This window comes from Danio aesculapii, chromosome 23, assembly GCF_903798145.1.
Source record: "Danio aesculapii chromosome 23, fDanAes4.1, whole genome shotgun sequence".
Taxonomy (NCBI): Eukaryota; Metazoa; Chordata; class Actinopteri; order Cypriniformes; family Danionidae; genus Danio; species Danio aesculapii.
The window spans coordinates 41118294-41135665 of record NC_079457.1 but is presented as its reverse complement, the minus strand read 5'-3'; the positions used below and the strand labels follow the sequence as shown (position 1 = coordinate 41135665).

General features: G+C 36.0%; 2 protein-coding genes and 2 non-coding genes across 4 annotated transcripts; 3 read left to right on the top strand and 1 right to left on the bottom strand.

Annotated features, from left to right (window-relative positions):
- The first annotated feature begins 405 nt into the window (after positions 1-405).
- rpl10 (ribosomal protein L10) lies at positions 406-4024 on the top strand. Its single transcript, XM_056449005.1, has 7 exons — positions 406-429; positions 541-572; positions 995-1053; positions 1628-1735; positions 3180-3318; positions 3561-3723; positions 3801-4024. The coding sequence occupies exons 2-7, from the start codon at positions 550-552 to the stop codon at positions 3954-3956; spliced, it is 648 nt and encodes a 215-aa protein (XP_056304980.1). The 5' UTR covers positions 406-429; positions 541-549; the 3' UTR covers positions 3957-4024.
- On the top strand, positions 2516-2649 carry LOC130217872 (small nucleolar RNA SNORA70). Its single transcript, XR_008835912.1, has one exon. It is a non-coding gene; the product is annotated as a small nucleolar RNA SNORA70 (small nucleolar RNA).
- Positions 3349-3482, top strand: LOC130217873 (small nucleolar RNA SNORA70). Its single transcript, XR_008835913.1, has one exon. It is a non-coding gene; the product is annotated as a small nucleolar RNA SNORA70 (small nucleolar RNA).
- Positions 4025-4773: 749 nt separating the features above from the next.
- dnase1l1 (deoxyribonuclease I-like 1) lies at positions 4774-16359 on the bottom strand. The gene is given in 10 exon segments (XM_056449001.1): positions 4774-5564; positions 5643-5739; positions 12026-12183; positions 12264-12376; positions 12485-12565; positions 12568-12596; positions 13646-13732; positions 13841-13929; positions 14020-14164; positions 16251-16359. Coding segments are annotated over 10 exon segments (951 nt in total). The 5' UTR covers positions 16256-16359; the 3' UTR covers positions 4774-5417.
- Between the last annotated feature and the right edge of the window lie 1013 nt (positions 16360-17372).

Here is a 17372-nt window from a genome sequence, read left to right as displayed (position 1 = left end):
GGGTGCTTTGGAATCAGTAAAGGTGTATATTTGTACATTTTTCATATAAAAATCTCCATAATTTTAAACCATAGTCTGTAAAAAGTTTGAAACGTGTAAACATCGCAAAACACCACTCCTGGAAGGACCCCATCGCGCTGATGGACTACAAGTACCAGCAGACAGTATATGCGACCGCAGTACAAATCTCGCTTTGGCGTTAGGGCTAAAGCACAGAAATGGACGATCTTAAATGAATCTACAGCACACTTATATTTATATTAGGAAATACATTGATATATGAGTGTTAATTTTGCAAACTAGAAAACAACATCGGTTTTAAAAGGTATAAATACAACGCGAATATTTAACCGGAAGTAGTTTCCCTCGTTGCATTATGACGCAGCGGAAAGCCAGTATTCTTCCTTTCCTCCATTAGGTGAGTGCGTGGTAAGAGCGCGCTGCTTTGCTCTCTTCCGTTTTGTCGAAAAAACACATTATTTTCCCAATTATATACACGCGGTGTCCTGTTTAAAACAATTGTCATTGTGTACGTTACAGATCGCAACCATGGGCCGCCGTCCAGCCCGTTGGTAAGTAGTGAATTTGGTGTTTTAAAAAGTAGCCGCAATGAAAATGGCAGGCCCCGCTAACCATGTGCAGCCCGCCGGCCTCATACAGGGAGCAGTGACAGGACACTTACGAGCTCTGCTTTCTGATACTAACAAATGTTTGTATAAAACAACGTTGATTTTAATAAAAGTGCATCGTAGGTTCTTTGTTGGAAGTGGTTTTGGTGGCAGGCTAACAAATTAGCGTCCCAACAGTCACTTTAATGTAATTTGACATTTTGCTATTTTCAGCGAAATAGTTGGATAAGATATTTAGCTCACTTTATAAACCGTTGTATATTTCTATATGTAACTTAAATGATAGATTTGTAATTCAATCTACAAGTCGTTATTGACGTTAGGATGCTGAGTTTGTCTTGTTAATTGTCAATCGTCTTTTCCAGTTACAGATACTGTAAGAACAAGCCTTACCCCAAGTCCCGTTTCTGTCGAGGTGTTCCTGGTAAGCCATATCTCTTTATTTGTGTGTAGTATGGCAGTTAAAGTGCTTTACTGGGGTGAAATGCTAATTGTCTTCTATAAAAAATGTTATTTTAAGTCCATTTGCAAAATTAAAGTATACTTATCAGATTATGACTTCGGTGTAAGATTAAAGAGTTCACTCAAAAATAAAACTTACCCTTTGCTCATCATTTTGTTAAACCTTTGAGTTTCTTCACTGTCTAACAAGATCTTTTAAAAAGCTGTAAAATTTTTCATCCTTAGGAAAAAATAAACTAATACTGTGAAGGTCAATGGTTTTGGGTTTCCAGTTTTTTTTGTGTGTGAAACGGAATCCAAATTAAGTCGGCTTAAATGGCAAAAATCTCGCTGTTAAGATTAATTTTTGCTCAAGTTGTTTAACCATTATCTGATTCAGGAAACTGTCTACATGATCATTCTAATCTAGTTTGAGTATGTAAAGTTGGTTTAGATTGTGTATGTAAAAACACTGGGAATGCCAAATATGCACATTAGTGCTATCTTTTTATAAATCAATCAGTTTAAGGTTTGTTCCATCTGTTTTCCAAACTCAGATCCCAAGATCAGGATCTTTGACTTGGGCAGGAAGAAGGCTAAGGTGGATGAGTTTCCCCTGTGTGCTCACATGGTTTCTGATGAGTATGAGCAGCTGTCCAGTGAAGGTGAGAGATGCTATGCTTACCAATTAAAAAATACATTTCAAGCGCATTAGTTCGGAGTTGTATTTAAAATGAAAAACATAATTGTCAGAAATAGCTGGTAACTTGCTTTTTTTAGTCCTAAATTTTAGACTAAAGTGTTTGTATGTGTATATATGTATATATATGTATATGTATATATGTGTATATATATATATATATATATATATATATATATATATGTATATATATATATATATATATATATATATATATATATATATATATATATATATATATATATATATATATGTATGTATATGTATATATGTGTATATATATATATATATATATGTATATGTGTGTGTGTGTGTATGTATGTATGTGTGTATATATTATATATATATATATATATATATATATATATATATATATATATATATATGTGTATATGTGTGTGTGTGTGTATGTATGTATGTGTGTATATATTATATATATATATATATATATATATATATATATATATATATATTTATTTATTTATTTGCTTTGAGTGTTTAACAAAGCATTTTAGTGCTTAAACTATTCATTAATCGGTGAAATGTTAAGAGTACTGTAGAGGACTCCTAAAACACTGACCAAACCATTAACTTTTCTAAAAATGCTGTTGTTGCCTTTGTAAAGGAAAATGTTTTTAAAAATTTAACACTGAGGTTTTAACAAGTTATCTTCATCATTCAAAAAAATCTAATCTTTTTAAATATTTATACAAATATGTTCTGTAAATTCTGTTTTCTGTCTTCTCTGCAGCTTATTAAGCCGACTAGACAGGTTGTGTGTACTTGTGTGGTGTGCAAAGGCTGCAGACAGTAAATCTTTGGTTGTGTATGAGCCTGGCTGTGTAGTGCCGGGCCCTTTAAGGGACCATTGAGACATGCCATTGCTGATTTATAAACATTTATGAAAGGAGAATGGGATTTAAATCTACTGGGTATTGTCAAGTTCTATTTTTTTATTTTGTGAACCATTTTGAATATTTAAATCATTTCATATTTGCTAGATTTTAAGAACATGAATTTAACATGGGAAGAATCTTAATATAATGTCTAAAACAATAAAAGCAGCATACATTCTACAATGCAATTATTCACTTTTGCTGCATTTAACAATTATTTTAACGTGCAAATTTTATTTTGAAACCTTTATTTGAATATGAAAACGCAATATCTTGCTAAAGATTTCCATTTTTTCTGTGGCAGAGACCCCTCCCTATTAGCCAACCACATCCATAGCAATGAGGTTAACCCCACTTTCTCTCTATTGCTCAGTAAGAGTTTGTTTCAGCAGTTTTGTAAATTGTTAATATCCTTGTTTTTGGGAGAACTCTTCGTGGTAAGATGAAAATGTTTTCTGATTTAAAAAAAAAAAAAAAAAAAAATCTTAATCCACCTATTTGTTTGTTGTCTAGCTCTTGAGGCTGCCCGTATCTGCGCCAACAAGTATATGGTGAAAACCTGCGGTAAAGATGGCTTCCACATCCGCGTGCGCCTGCACCCCTTCCACGTCATCCGCATCAACAAAATGTTATCCTGTGCCGGAGCTGATAGGTGAGCTGCTGTTTGCTCTCATATACTCTACTGCAGCTTATTAAGCCGACTGGACGGGTTGTGTGTACTTGTGTGGTGTGCAAAGGCTGCAGACAGTAAATCTTTGGTTGTGTATGAGCCTGGCTGGGTAGTGCCAGGCCCTTTAAGGGACCATTGAGACATGCCTTTGCTGAATTTATTAATTTTTTTTTACAAATTCGACCACTTGTATGGGAATTAAACTGGTTCATGGTGTCTTTCAGGCTCCAGACTGGTATGCGTGGTGCGTTCGGGAAGCCTCAGGGCACAGTGGCCCGTGTGCACATTGGCCAGGTCATCATGTCTGTGCGCACAAAGGCCCAGAACAAGGAGCACGTGATCGAGGCTCTGAGGAGAGCCAAGTTCAAGTTCCCTGGCCGTCAGAAGGTAATGAACATGAAACTGAAAACATTTTAAGTTGTAATTGTGAAGCGGCCGCTGATGTTTTATTTCTTCCTCCTTAGATCCACGTTTCCAAGAAGTATGGCTTCACAAAGTTCAACACGTGCGACTTTGATAACATGCTGGCGGAGAAACGTTTGATTCCTGATGGCTGCGGTGTGAAGTACATCCCCAGCCGTGGACCCCTGAGCCGCTGGAAGGCCCTGCACGCCAACTAAGCGCCTCACACTTTCGTTTGTGTGGGGAAAAAAGGCTCAAATGACCACAAATAAAGTCCATTCTTTGATTTTTCTAGTCTTGCTGTTTTGTTTTTCTAAGATCGGTTGCGTTCTAATCTGAATACTTCAGTGAAAGTCTTAACTTGTTTTATTTTGAAAATATAATTGTACCTGATCGACACAATTTTGTTTAAGATTCATAAAACTTGTGTAATTCAAATGGAATATATATTTCAGATGGAGTTTTCATGGTTCCTTTCGTAAACGAACATATTCTGCAATGGTATGTTTATAGTTTCGTAGACGGGTTTATAAAAAGGAATTAAGTAAAAAGCTAAATATATTTCCAGCGTATTGAAAGTTTTTTTTTCACTATAACTTGATTCCTTAGAAAAAAATATTGACATGCAAAGGTACTTCATACTCAGGTCTGACATGATCCAAACAAAATGTCACATTAAAAATCATATTTATGTAAGAAATTTAAAAAAAAGAATTGAAGGTTTTACTGTCTAACTAAAGTGTAGGGGTCAAAATTGATCTGAACATTTTATAAATATTAATTTGACGATCTTCGATGAACAAATGTATTTGATCCACTGAAAAAAAAAAAAACATGACTTGCACTAGTAGGATTTAAAAAGTTCAATGGCGCCCCCTTTTGGAACATCTAAGAAGTAGGACTGATTCAAGAGAACATGTTAAAAGAGTTGGTGGTGAATTGCGTTCAAAGTAATTTTCGACCCCTGTAGAGAAGTACAGTTTAATCAAGGGAAAATATCAATAATAAGAGCAGCAGAAAGGGGAAATACCCTCAAAGACTTGGACAAATAATTTTATTTAAAATAAAAATACTAACAGATCACATTAAATGTACATTAAAAATTATTTTGAATTGCTTTGGCATTTGGTTTAGTTTGTTTGAAACATTTAAAAATGAATAACAAAACTTCCCCCAAAAAAATCATGATTTCAACTTTATCAGGCCACATCCTTCCGCCAGACAATTTTTGTTTTGTCACATTAAACCTACATGGATGACTGACTTCCTGACTGGGCAAATTGAACAACATAGAGACTTGTACATAATGTTCTTTTTTTTTTTTTTTTTTTTTTTTTTTTACTTTTTACACTTTTTTTTTTACTACATCCATTGGTAAGACTTTCCTAAATATTTATAAATATCTTCAATAAAAATCAACTTCAATCAACAGTCTTTAAAATGTCCAGTAGGGGATGTAGAAATAGTTTAGTCGGTAGAAAATTTTATTTGTATACAAAAACAATCATGCTGAAAATAACATACCTGAGCCAATTCATCATTATATTTGAGAAGCCACAAAACACACAGAATTTAATCTTCAGTCACTCTCCCAACACATTCTGAGCTCAAGTACAATAGAGCTGTGTAACAGCAGAGTAAAGTCATCATCTGGGCCAGATGAATTATCCACTTGTAGTTCATACAATCATCTGCAGGAGCAGTAAAGCGTTCAGGACAAACACAGCAGGCAGAAGACAAGGAGCTTCACTGTATCTCGTGGACATCCTTGATTTCACATCCTTGAGGACCACCTCTATGGGGTAGTGATCGCTCACTTCTAGAGCCTATAAAACACAATCCTGCGTTAAGTAACACGGCTATATAAAAAGAATAAAAGCTGTATTTGGCTTATTTGGTATTACCTGAGCCTCTGTAAGAAGGAATTCCTTGGGAAAGTTAAACGGCTGCGCTGAAAATGGTTCAATTGACCTGAGAAAGGGCTCTCCATGCACAACAATTCTGAGGATAGTAGATATAAAAATAATACATATAAGTTAAGCAGGTAATGTGTTTATTATAAGACTGATTAACCCCAGTATCTGAATACTCTAACTTCTATATGGTTTAGTTTTGAAAATGTATAGCCTGACTGAAGTAGTGTCTGAATTCAGAGTATTTATAAAACGCTACACTATTCACAATAAAAGTGGCAGGAAAAACCAAGAAGTTTTTACAGTGATGTTATAGAAGGATGTGTTCGGGTTCCCTAAAGAACTTTTTAATTAAACATTCTTTAAATAATCATTTGTACATTGTGTGACAAACCTTTGGATGATCTAAAGAAACTTCTTACACTACTAAAAACATTTTGTGGAATGAAAGGTTCCTTGGACAATAATGGGTTCTTCATGGAACCATGAACACCTGTAAAAACTTTATTCTTTAAAGTGTAGGTAAAAAGTGAGCTACTGCTTCCAAATCTGTGTAAAATACAAAGTTAACTGCAACTTACAATTGTGAGTTGGTATAATTATGTTTATATATGCAAGTTGGAAACTGTATGAAATTGTGAATAGTCCACAAACTTCCCATTTTGAAGAATAAAACATGCCATAAAAATGCATTGAAAACAAGATTAATAAACCAAGATGACAATTTATTTTAAGGTGTCCTTATTACACGTTTTATGTTCGTACTACAGTAATTACAATTACGTATAATTACATGCAGATTATCCTTATCCTAATATACATTCTTTCCATAAACACATGGTAAGTAAATATAATGAAATACTTATTACTCAGTAGTAAATAAAGGACACCTAAAATAAAGTGTAACCAAAAGTAAGTTTTTTGAGATATAAGCAAAAATAGAAGATGATGTCAGATTTATACCACAATGGTGAAAAACAGTATCGCAACTGTGACAAATGTCTGAATTGTTTAATTTAAACTCAGCTGTAAGATATAACACACTTTTGGTATTTTTTTTAACCAATGGCAGAACAGAAGCAAGCAAATCTTTACATCATTTATCAGCTGGGAAACAAGGTTGTGAAACCACGCCAATCAAATTGCTTCTTTGTGCCATTATTGTTACAATTGTTATACTTTTCCATCCAGAAACTTTCAAAATGATATCTTTATCAATATATAATCAAAAGCAATATTAGGGTCAGTTTTTGAACTGAAGTTGATTAAACTAGCTTACCAATAAGCTTATAATCGATTTTTGGTTTCTTAGGATGTGACAATATTTGCCCGAGATACAACTATTAAAAAAAAAGGAATCTGAGGGTTAAAATAATAATAAAAATATTAAGAAAAATTGCCTTCTTAGCCATGCATATTAATAATGAAAAAAATTATACATGTTATATACTGATGATAGGGAATTTAATGTCTTCACTGAACATGAACTCTGCTTAACTCATCTCTTCAGGGAGACCATGGAGGAAGACTACCGGTCGGCCCCAAAGAGATTCTGGCAAACCGTCTGCCGTCTCTGGAGGGGCAAGCAGTTCCACACTGACACTGTTTACAGCGGAAATGGGGAGCTGTTGACCTCGGCTGGGGATGTTGTTGGATAGTGGAAGAAATACTTTGTTTGTCTTTCATTGAGGAAGCAGAGACTGAGGATGCAGGGGTGGACTCACCCATCACCCAAGCTGAGGTCACTGAGGTAGTTTGCAAGCTCCAAAGTGGCAAAGCAGCAAGGGTGGATGAGATTCATCCTGTGTATCTTAGATCTCTGGATATTGTGGGACTGTCTTGAATGACACATCTCTACAATATCGCATGGAGGTCAGGGACAGTACTTCTGGACTGGGAAACTGGGGTGGTGGTTCCCATTTTTAAGAAGGGGGACAGGAGGGTGAGCTCCAACTATAGGGGGATCACACTCCTCAGCTTCCCTGGGAAAGTCTATGCCAGGGTACTGGAGAGGAGGATCCGGCCGATGGTTGAATCTAGGATCCAGGAGGAACAATGCGGTTTTCGTCCAGGCCGTGGTGCCCTGGACCAGCTCTATACCCTCACCAGGGTGCTCGAGGGTTCATGGGAGTATGGCCAACCAGTCAACATGTGTTTTGTGGACTTGGAGAAGGCATTCCGTGTCTCTTGTTGCATTCTGTGGAAAGTGCTCGGGAAGTATGGGGTCAGAGGCGCTCTGTTAAGGGCAGATTCATCCTTGTATGAACAGAGTGGGAGTTTGGTTCATATTGCCGGCAATAAGTCAAATTTGTTTCCAGTGTATGTTGGACTCCAGCAAGGCTGCCCTTTGTCACCAATTCTGTTCATAATTTTTATGGACAGAATTTTAAAGCACTGCGATGGGCTGGAAGGGGTCCAGATCGGGGACCCCAGGATTTCATCTCTGTTATTCGCAGATGGTGTTGTTCTGTTGGCTTTATCGAACATGGATGTTCAGCATGCACTGGAGCAGTTTGCTGCTGAGTGTGACATGGCTGGGATGAGAATCAACACCTCCAAGTCCGAGGCCCTGGTGCTCCACTGGAAAAAGGTAATTTGCCATCTCCAGGTTGGAGGAAAGTCCTTACCCTAGGTGGAGGAGTTCAAGTATCTTGGGGTTTTGTTCACGAGTGAAACGTGAGATTGTGGAAGAATGGTTCGTGAGATTGACAGGCGGATTGGTGCAGCCGCAGCAGTAATGCGGTCAATGTAATGGTCCATTGTGGTAAAGAAGGAGCTGAGTCAAAAGGTAAAGCTCTCAATTCATTGGTCAATCTATGTTCCTACTCTCACCTATGGTCATGAGCTTTGGGTCATGACCGAAAGGACAAGATCTCAGATACAAGCGGCCGAAATGAGTTTCTTTCGCAGGGTGGCAGGGCGCACCCTTATAGATAGGGTGAGGAGCTCTGTCACCTTGGGAGGAGCTTGGAGTATAGCCGTTGTTCCTCCACATCGGGAGCTGAGGTGGCTCGGGCATCTGTTTTAGATGCCTCCTGAACGCCTACCTAGTGAGGTGTTCCAGGCATGTCCCACAGGGAGGAGGCCTCGGGGAAGACCCAGGACACGCTGGAGGGACTATATCTCTCAGCTGGCCTGGGAGCTCTTTGGGATCCCCCCGGAGGAGCTGGAGGAAGTGTCTGAGGAGAGGACAGTCTGGGGTTCTCTCCTAAAACTGCTGCGGCCCCAGAAAAGCAGACGAAAATGAAATGAAATGAACATGATCTTCCCTTAATTAACAAATTAATTTTGGCATAAAAGAAAAAAACGATCATTTTTAAAAACATATTCACTACACTCAAATAATAATTTTTTCCCTACTTGTTCAAACTACTTATTTAAAATGAGCTGAAACTATGCAATTCTTATGATTTTTGGGGGCAACGTAATTGTTTTAAGTTCAATCCAGGTTAACTTAATCGATTTGTGTTGGGACATCATGAATGAATTGTGTGGAACCCTCCACTTTTTGCAGTGTCAGCAGTTGTAGACGCACACCGTGACCTGACCCAAAAGAAAAAAGATTGGTCATTTTTACAGTTAGCTGGTGCACAAAACTGTTCGTGGAGCTTCAGATGATTACAACTGAACCCCTGAAGTCACATGGAATATTTTGACAATTTTTTGGTTCCTTTTGTAGACTTTTAATCTCTCTTGCTGTCTATGGAGGACAGATTTCATCTAAAAATCTTAATTATGGTGGCTTGAAAAGCCAGCATATTGTTATCTATCTTAAACTTATTATTATTCTGCTTCTTCTTCTTCTTTTGAGACTTATTTCTAAGTGTATCTCCTCCTAAGCCTTTCAAGCTACATACTTCAAACTTTCATCAAACCTTCAAACTGGTTTGCTATATCTTTTCTAACTGATCCGACTTTGGGTTTTCCGAAAAACGACCCAGAAAATTCCCAAAAGTCCCATTGACTTAACATTGGGTCAAACTTTGTGAGCTCATAACTCTGCATCAGACTGTCCTACAGACTTCTAACTGGACTCATTTAACTCAGTCTAGCCAGCAGCCAATAACTGATGACTTTTTAACTTACTAGCTACTCCCTAGCAACCACTTACAGCAGCCTAGCAACTGTCCCATAGACTTCCATTGTAAAAGACTGCCATTGACTTAACATTGGATCAACCTTTGTGAGCTCAGAACTCTGCACCAGACTGTCCTACAGACTAGAGTCTGGCCTCATTCAACTCAGTCTAGCCAGCAGCCAATCACTGATTACCTTTAAACTTACTAGCCACTCCCTAGCAACCAATTTCAGCACCCTAGCAACTGTCCCAGAGACTGTGACTAGCTATTCTAACACATGCTAACAGTTTTAACATCCTACTGACATGCTAATCTTGCTAGAAAGGTGCTAGCAACACGTTAGTGACATGCTAGTCATGCTAGTTACATGCTAATTCATGCTAGAATCATGCTAAAAACGAGCTAATTCATGCTAGAAACATGCTAACAACATGCTAATTCATGCTAGAAACATGCTAGTAACATGCTAATTCATGCTAGAATCATGCTAGTAACATGCTAATTCATGCTAGAATCATGCTAGTAACATGCTAATTCATGCTAGAATCATGCTAATAACATGCTAATTCATGCTAGAAACATGCTAATTCATGCTAGAATCATGCTAATAACATGCTAATTCATGCTAGAAACATGCTAATTCATGCTAGAAACATGCTAGTAACATGCTAGAATCATGCTAGTAACATGCTAATTCATGCTAGAAACATGCTAGTAACATGCTAATTCATGCTAGAATCATGCTAGTAACATGCTAATTTATGCTATAATCATGCTAGTAACATGCTAATTCATGCTAGAATCATGCTAATAACATGCTAATTCATGCTAGAAACATGCTAGTGACATGCCAATTTATGCTAGAATCATGCTAGTTACATGCTAATTCATGCTAGAATCATGCTAGTAACATGCTAATTCATGCTAGAAACATGCTAGTAACATGCTAATTCATGCTAGAAACATGCTAGTAACATGCTAGTAACATGCTAGAATCATGCTAGTAACATGCTAATTCATGCTAGAATCATGCTAACAACATGCTAATTCATGCTAGATTCATGGTAACAACATGCTAATTCATGCTAGAAACAGGCTAGTAACATGCTAATTCATGCTAGAATCATGCTAGTAACATGCTAATTCATGCTAGAATCATGCTAATAACATGCTGATTCATGCTAGAATCATGCTAACAACATGCTAATTCAAGCTGGAAACATGCTAGTAACATGCTAATCCATGCTAGAATCATGCTAGTAACATACTAATTCATGCTAGAATCATGCTAGTAACATGCTAATTCATGCTAGAAACATGCTAGTAACATGCTAATTCATGCTAGAAATATGCTAATAACATGCTAATTCATGCTGGAAATATGCTAGTAACATGCTAATTCATGCTAGAAACATGCTAACAACATGCTAATTCATGCTAGTAACATGCTAATTCATGCTAGAAACATGCTAGTAACATGCTAATTCATGCTAGAATTATGCTAGTAACAAGGTAATTCATGCTAGAATCATGCTAGTAACATGCTAATTCATGCTAGAATCATGCTAATTTATGTTAGCAACTGCCTAGCAACCACTCATAATACTTTAGCAACTGCCTAGCAACAACCTAGCAACGCCTTAGCAACCACTCAGAACACCCTAGCAACCCCCTAGCAACACCTGAACAATGACCTAGAATACCATAGCAACCGCCTAGCAACAACTTAGCAACCACCTTAGCAACCACTCAGAACACCCAGGCAACCACCTAGCAACCACCTTGCAACACCTTAGCAACAACCTAGCAACACCTTAGCAACCGCCTAGCAACACCTTAGCAAGCACTTAAAACAACCTAGTAACTGCCTACCAAGAAACATGCCAATCTATACTAGAAACATGCTAACATATATGTACTTATCTATGCCGACTGTTTCAAACTTCATAAAAACTGCTTCAGTTATTTACACTTCAAAACGACTTCAAACTTTTAGACTCGGCTTTTCAAGCCACCATAAAGTTTGTCCTCAAACTTTAATATCTAGTTTGTGTTCTGCAGATGAACGAAGGTGTCTTGCAAAGTTCGCTCCAACCCTAATCAAACACATCTGAACACGTTAATCAAGGTCTTAGTGGTTAAACTTAAAACTCAGCAGAACACCAGGACCAAGTTTGGTGACCACTACCACAGGTCGCATATTATTCTTGTTGTGAATAGCCGTTTATGCACTGTGTATGTAAATCACAAACAACATTATATTATTATGCTTATTTAACACACACACATACACACCTGTCGTATGCACAGTCAGTGGACTGTTTGACTGTAGTGTCTACGTTATCCTGAATCAGCCAGGTGAAGGAGGGGTCAGTGTAGAGTCTGATGTTCTTACGGTTCTTCTTAGCCACGTAACCACAAGCTGCATTGAAGTCCCCGAGAAACATCACATTCTGATGAGGTGATAAAGCAAGGATTAAGACTTGAGCTCACAATATTACACTGCATTTAATATAAATAAAATAAAGCACACCTCAGTTTCCCAGCGCCCTCTAACATCCACAAAGACATCATAGAGTTCATCGATCTCCTTGGTGGCATTTGAAGGAGTGGTGTGTTGTGGGATTAAGATGAACTCTTTAGCCACTTTTAACAGAGATATTATATGTGATAAAAATAATTCTGCATTACTACGAAATTCAGCATAAACAATCATTTGTTATGGAATAAATTAAGGAAGTTTTGTTGTTTTACATGTTTTAGGGGCTTGGAAATACACCACAAAGGGCTCTCTGGAAAAAGCATCTACATCTCCTGTCTGTGTATCTGGATACTGTACTGGCCTTTCAGCGTTGCGGTGCTTTTCCTGTTTGTTTAAAAGAAAGAAAAAAATGAGGAAATGAAGAAAAGTATGTTGTGACATTAAGTAATGTTGGTCAATAATACGGGTGAAGACAACTTTATTAGTATTTATTAGAAATGTGAATTATTCCAAATATTTCATATATAAATAAGTGCTGTTGAACTGAGAAGTTTTTAGTAACAGTTTTAAACACAATTTTCTTTAGTCAAGATGACAATACACTGTCAATAGCAATTAGCTGACTTTATTTTAAAAAAGTGAGTAAAATTTGCATAATTATAAAAATGAAGTCAAGTCAATTTAACATTTCCAAGTTACAATGGAATTACTTACATCGTTTTTTAAGTAAAGTCAACTTGTTGCATTTCAGGCAATTGGTTTACTCGCTTTAAGTAACTAATATTTTTTTACAGTGTACATAGTACTTTTACTAGTCATTTTGCAAGATACTATTATTCAACTTAAAGTGCTGTTTAAAGGATTGACTATAGGTTAATTAGGCTAACAAGAAAAGTCACTGGACAAAGGTGGGTTTTTTTTTTTTGTATAGCTAATCACAGAAATAAAATCTTTAGGAGGCTAATAATATTGACCTTGTCAGTCTGTACTTAATTTTTTTTTTTAATCCAGCCAAACTCAATGAAATAATACTTTTTTAAGAAGTAAAATATAATATGAAATACTGGAAAAATGTGCTTGTTCTGTTAAACAGCACTTGGGAAAATCTTGAAAAAGAATTCACAGGAGGGCAAATATTATTTTCTTTAGCTGTATATTAATATTAAAGGGCACCTATGGTGATAAATGTACTGTTCAAGCTGTTTGGACAGACATATGTGTAGGTATAGTGTATAGACCTTCATATTGGGGTGATATGAAACACACCCAGTCCTTTTTTTCAGATTTAATTTATCAGCATTTTATTGGAACAAATCTAATGTAAAAGTAAAAAATAAGGGAAATAATGAGCATTAAAATAAAAAAATCATCACTAATAAATCAAAGCTTTGCTGATAAACCCAATAGCCTATAGTACATAATACATACTGTACCTGTAAAAAAATACGTATTGCTCCTGATAGGTCTGTGTTCTTCCAAGGCGTTCACTTGCCACATACTGAAAATCATTATTACCAATTCTGGAATCAAAATATAACATATAAGCATTTAAACATGGTAAATTCGTTCATCTCCTTATCTGATTGAATATTTCAGGTGTGTTTTTTAAATAATTGAATATAGTCTACTTGTTGACTGCCTCAAGTAGTCGTGGGATGGCTTTATTTTTCTGATCTCTGACCTCCTGAAGCAAACAAATGTCACAGCGAGCTACAATCTGCAAGGTAAAAACAAAACACATGATTTATCTGGTGCATTACATATTACAAAATCATTAAAAAGCATTGATTCACACTAATCCTCTTACCCGTGATATAGAGTTCATAATTTTGGCATCGGCTGATTTTGAATCGCCAAAACTCTGGACATTAAAAGCACAAATTCTGAAGCCATAGCAGGTCAGAAGTCCAGAGAGAAGGAAGACGGTGAGGAGAAACAGTCTGATGGTCATCCTGCAGATCAAAGGACAGACTACTGTAGTTAAAGCATCAATGTTCATTCAGAAGAACAGCATTCAAATGCTATACCCTGATACAGTAGCAATTGACCAGTGAGGAAGACGCTGTACCCTACAAACATTTGGAAACAGAACATTCTTTATTTTAATATGCTGATTTTGATATCTAGGAAACATTTATGATTGTGATTCGTTCAATTCAATTCATCTTTATTTTGATAGCGCTTTTACGATGTAAATTGTGTAAAAGCAGCTTAATATAGAAGTTCTAGTAAATTGAAACTGTCAGTCCACTATTTAGAGGTGAAGTTCAGTTTAGTTTAGTTCAGTGTGGTTTAATTTTCACTGGTGAAAATATTTGCATGTACATCATGATGCATACATACATAAAAAAATACTTTTGTTTAGCAAGGACGGGAAAAATATATTAAAATATGGAATAATACTACAGAATTTCTATTTCTAAAGCTGTTCTTTTGAATTTTTGAGTATTTTACTAAATAAATAATAGGTTCTGTAGAAAGAAAAAACATTTATCAGCTGTTCTGCTGATTATTATCAGTGCCGATAATAATGATAATAATAAATATAGCTGCAAGCAGCAATTACCAGGTTCAAGCGTTTTAGTAGCATAAGGTTATTTATCATAGGAAGCCTGTAAGTAGTTTATTTGACAATGAAATATATGATTAGAGTGTTCGAGTTTATAGATTGAGTTAACAAATGTTTCATTACACACTCCAAAAACTCAAAATTAACTCCAAAAGTTCAGCCATAGTTTACTGTGTTTAATGGGTGCTTAAATTTAATTTACTAATGGCGGCCATTTTTTGAATAGTATGTCATTCCACTTTGAGCAAATACACTGCATGCCAAACTTCAAGTTGATCCATCTAGTGGCTAAAATGGTAATTGAACCATTGTTTTGAGCATCAACAGACATTAAAAGACTGTTTTTCAAACCTTTTCTACTGTTATAGCGCCATCTATTGCATTTTAGCATTTTGCATTATAGCGCCATCTATTGCATTGCAATTTACATGTTTGTTTACATTATTATTATTATTAATAATAATAATAATAATAATAATAATGCAAAATGTTTCTTTTTGCACAACACATCAGCATATAAAATGTATTCGTGAAAGATTGTGTAAAACTGAATACTGGAGTAATAAAAGCTTACCAACACATAAATAAATATTTTAAAAACATTAAAACAGAAATATGTATTGTTTTTGAATTTAAAAAATCTAACTAAATGAAATAGAAAATGAAATAACTTTAACTTGATAAGCATTATCAATCACGCAGTTTCCAACCATTATAACATTTCTGGAAAATCATCTAAGAATAAAGTAACAGTAGGTCAGTGAAAAATTGAAGTCTGCAAATACAGTCATTCATTCAACTGTTTGTATTGTTACAGATAATGCAGAAAAGAAGATCCTGAAACTAGTGAACAATACATAAATATCATATGACTGTGGTTTGTGGGATTTTTAAGAACAATTAGGAAAGAGGTTTTGAGATTTTCCTTTGTCAAATATAAACTCATTTCCCCTTTTCTCTCACCAAAAGCATCTAGGATTTGGACTGTAACAAAACACAAATGAACAATAGGTTGGAGACCATTTAGGAGTCTCAAGAAAGTATTTAAGTTTTTCATTGAAAGACTGAATAAACCAGCTTCTGGTGAAAGCAGTTCTGGTGAAAGCGGTACTTTTCAGTTGAGACATGTTATTAGAAAGTGTCAGTTAACACTAATAACAGACTGTGTGAAAGATCAGGCTGTGTCTGTTCTATGGTTAGTGAACTTTTGTGAAGCAAAATAGCATAAACTGCAATTGGAAGTAATCCACATTGTAGAAAACATGTTGAAACATGGTCCATGAGGGTTAGATGCTTAGTTAACAAAAGGTTTGTTTTTCCCACACTTTTTTACTGCCTACTTTATATAAAACAACTGTTTGCCTGGTTGCTACAACATAGAGACAAGCTTTGAGAAGACCGCAGCAGGCTACCGGACTGTGACAAAACCACATACAAAGCTTAATACACAGAAAAGCAAACCTTTTTACCTCATTAGAAGTGTGTTGGGTTTCACTTCCACAATTCTGCTCTGCTTCTCTGTCTTTTCGCCAGCAGAAGTCTTTTCCGCTGGTGTTATTATACCCAGAGAGCCTGAAGTCACACCCTCTGCTTTGCTATTTGTGGCTGAGGGAGGAGCTTAGCTTACAAATGTATGGAGCGTTTGGGCTTTCCACACCCTGCTCTAGAGATGAGCACAACACACATGCAAAACTAATGGAGTAGAGGGGTGTATAATCTATTTACTTAGAACTCATCTTTCAAGTCTTTCCAGTTTAAGGCACTGTTTTGCTCAGCAGCCTAATGTAGCAAGAACATAGCCTACTTAAAGGGACAGTTCACACAACAATGTAAATTTGCTGTTGATTCAAATCAAATCAAATCTTTTACATTTTTTGTTAGCTTGTATCTGTGTTTATGTCAGTAAAGAAGCTCATGGTGCAGACTGTTGTGAACTGGCTCAGGAGTGTTTTCTGAGGCTGTGGAGTTAAGATTGGACATTTTTTTCCATTATTGTGACGTATTTCCATTTTAAAAAGTCCTGAAATTTAAAAACAAAGTAGGGCGGAGCATGATTTTGTCCTTTGGGAACTGATTGGATTGTTGGGTGTTGCTAACAAATGAAAGAAGATTGATGAATGGATGAAGGCAGAGTAGAAAGGAGACATGCCCTTATAGCCCCGCCCTAAATGTATTCCATGTGACCAAAAGTAAAGGACAGTTGTTTCGAGGGGGAAAGAAGGTTATGTTATTTTATTAAAGATTCTGAGGGCAAATTAATTTTTACAAAATAATGAAGTTCACTGATACATATAAAAATAAGAATCTGATTTTATTGCTCCTTTAAAGGTAATAAGTACATCATTTTCAGTTCAGTTTCTTGCAAAGGCCAATTATTTTACTTCACAAGACCTCAATGTATCATCAGGAGCCGCAGGTATTTGTTTTGTTTTGCCTGTTTATATCAAAATGCCAGTAGCTGTTGATTGCATTTAATGGATCACTTAGTATCCGGCTTGAAATGTTCCTACTGATACAGTATGCTGAATTGCCTGTGGGTGAGTAAACAAACAGCAAGTTTATGGGTAAACTATTGATTCAAGTGGCTTAAG

What these genes read in the sequence shown, in the direction of transcription:
- rpl10 (XM_056449005.1), top strand. Translation starts at nt 550, where the DNA reads ATGGGCCGCCGTCCAGCCCGTTG. An exon ending in GGCCGCCGTCCAGCCCGTTG is followed by an intron (nt 573 to 994) that starts GTAAGTAGTGAA and finishes CGTCTTTTCCAG; the next exon opens with TTACAGATACTGTAAGAACA. An exon ending in TGAGCAGCTGTCCAGTGAAG is followed by an intron (nt 1,736 to 3,179) that starts GTGAGAGATGCT and finishes TTTGTTGTCTAG; the next exon opens with CTCTTGAGGCTGCCCGTATC.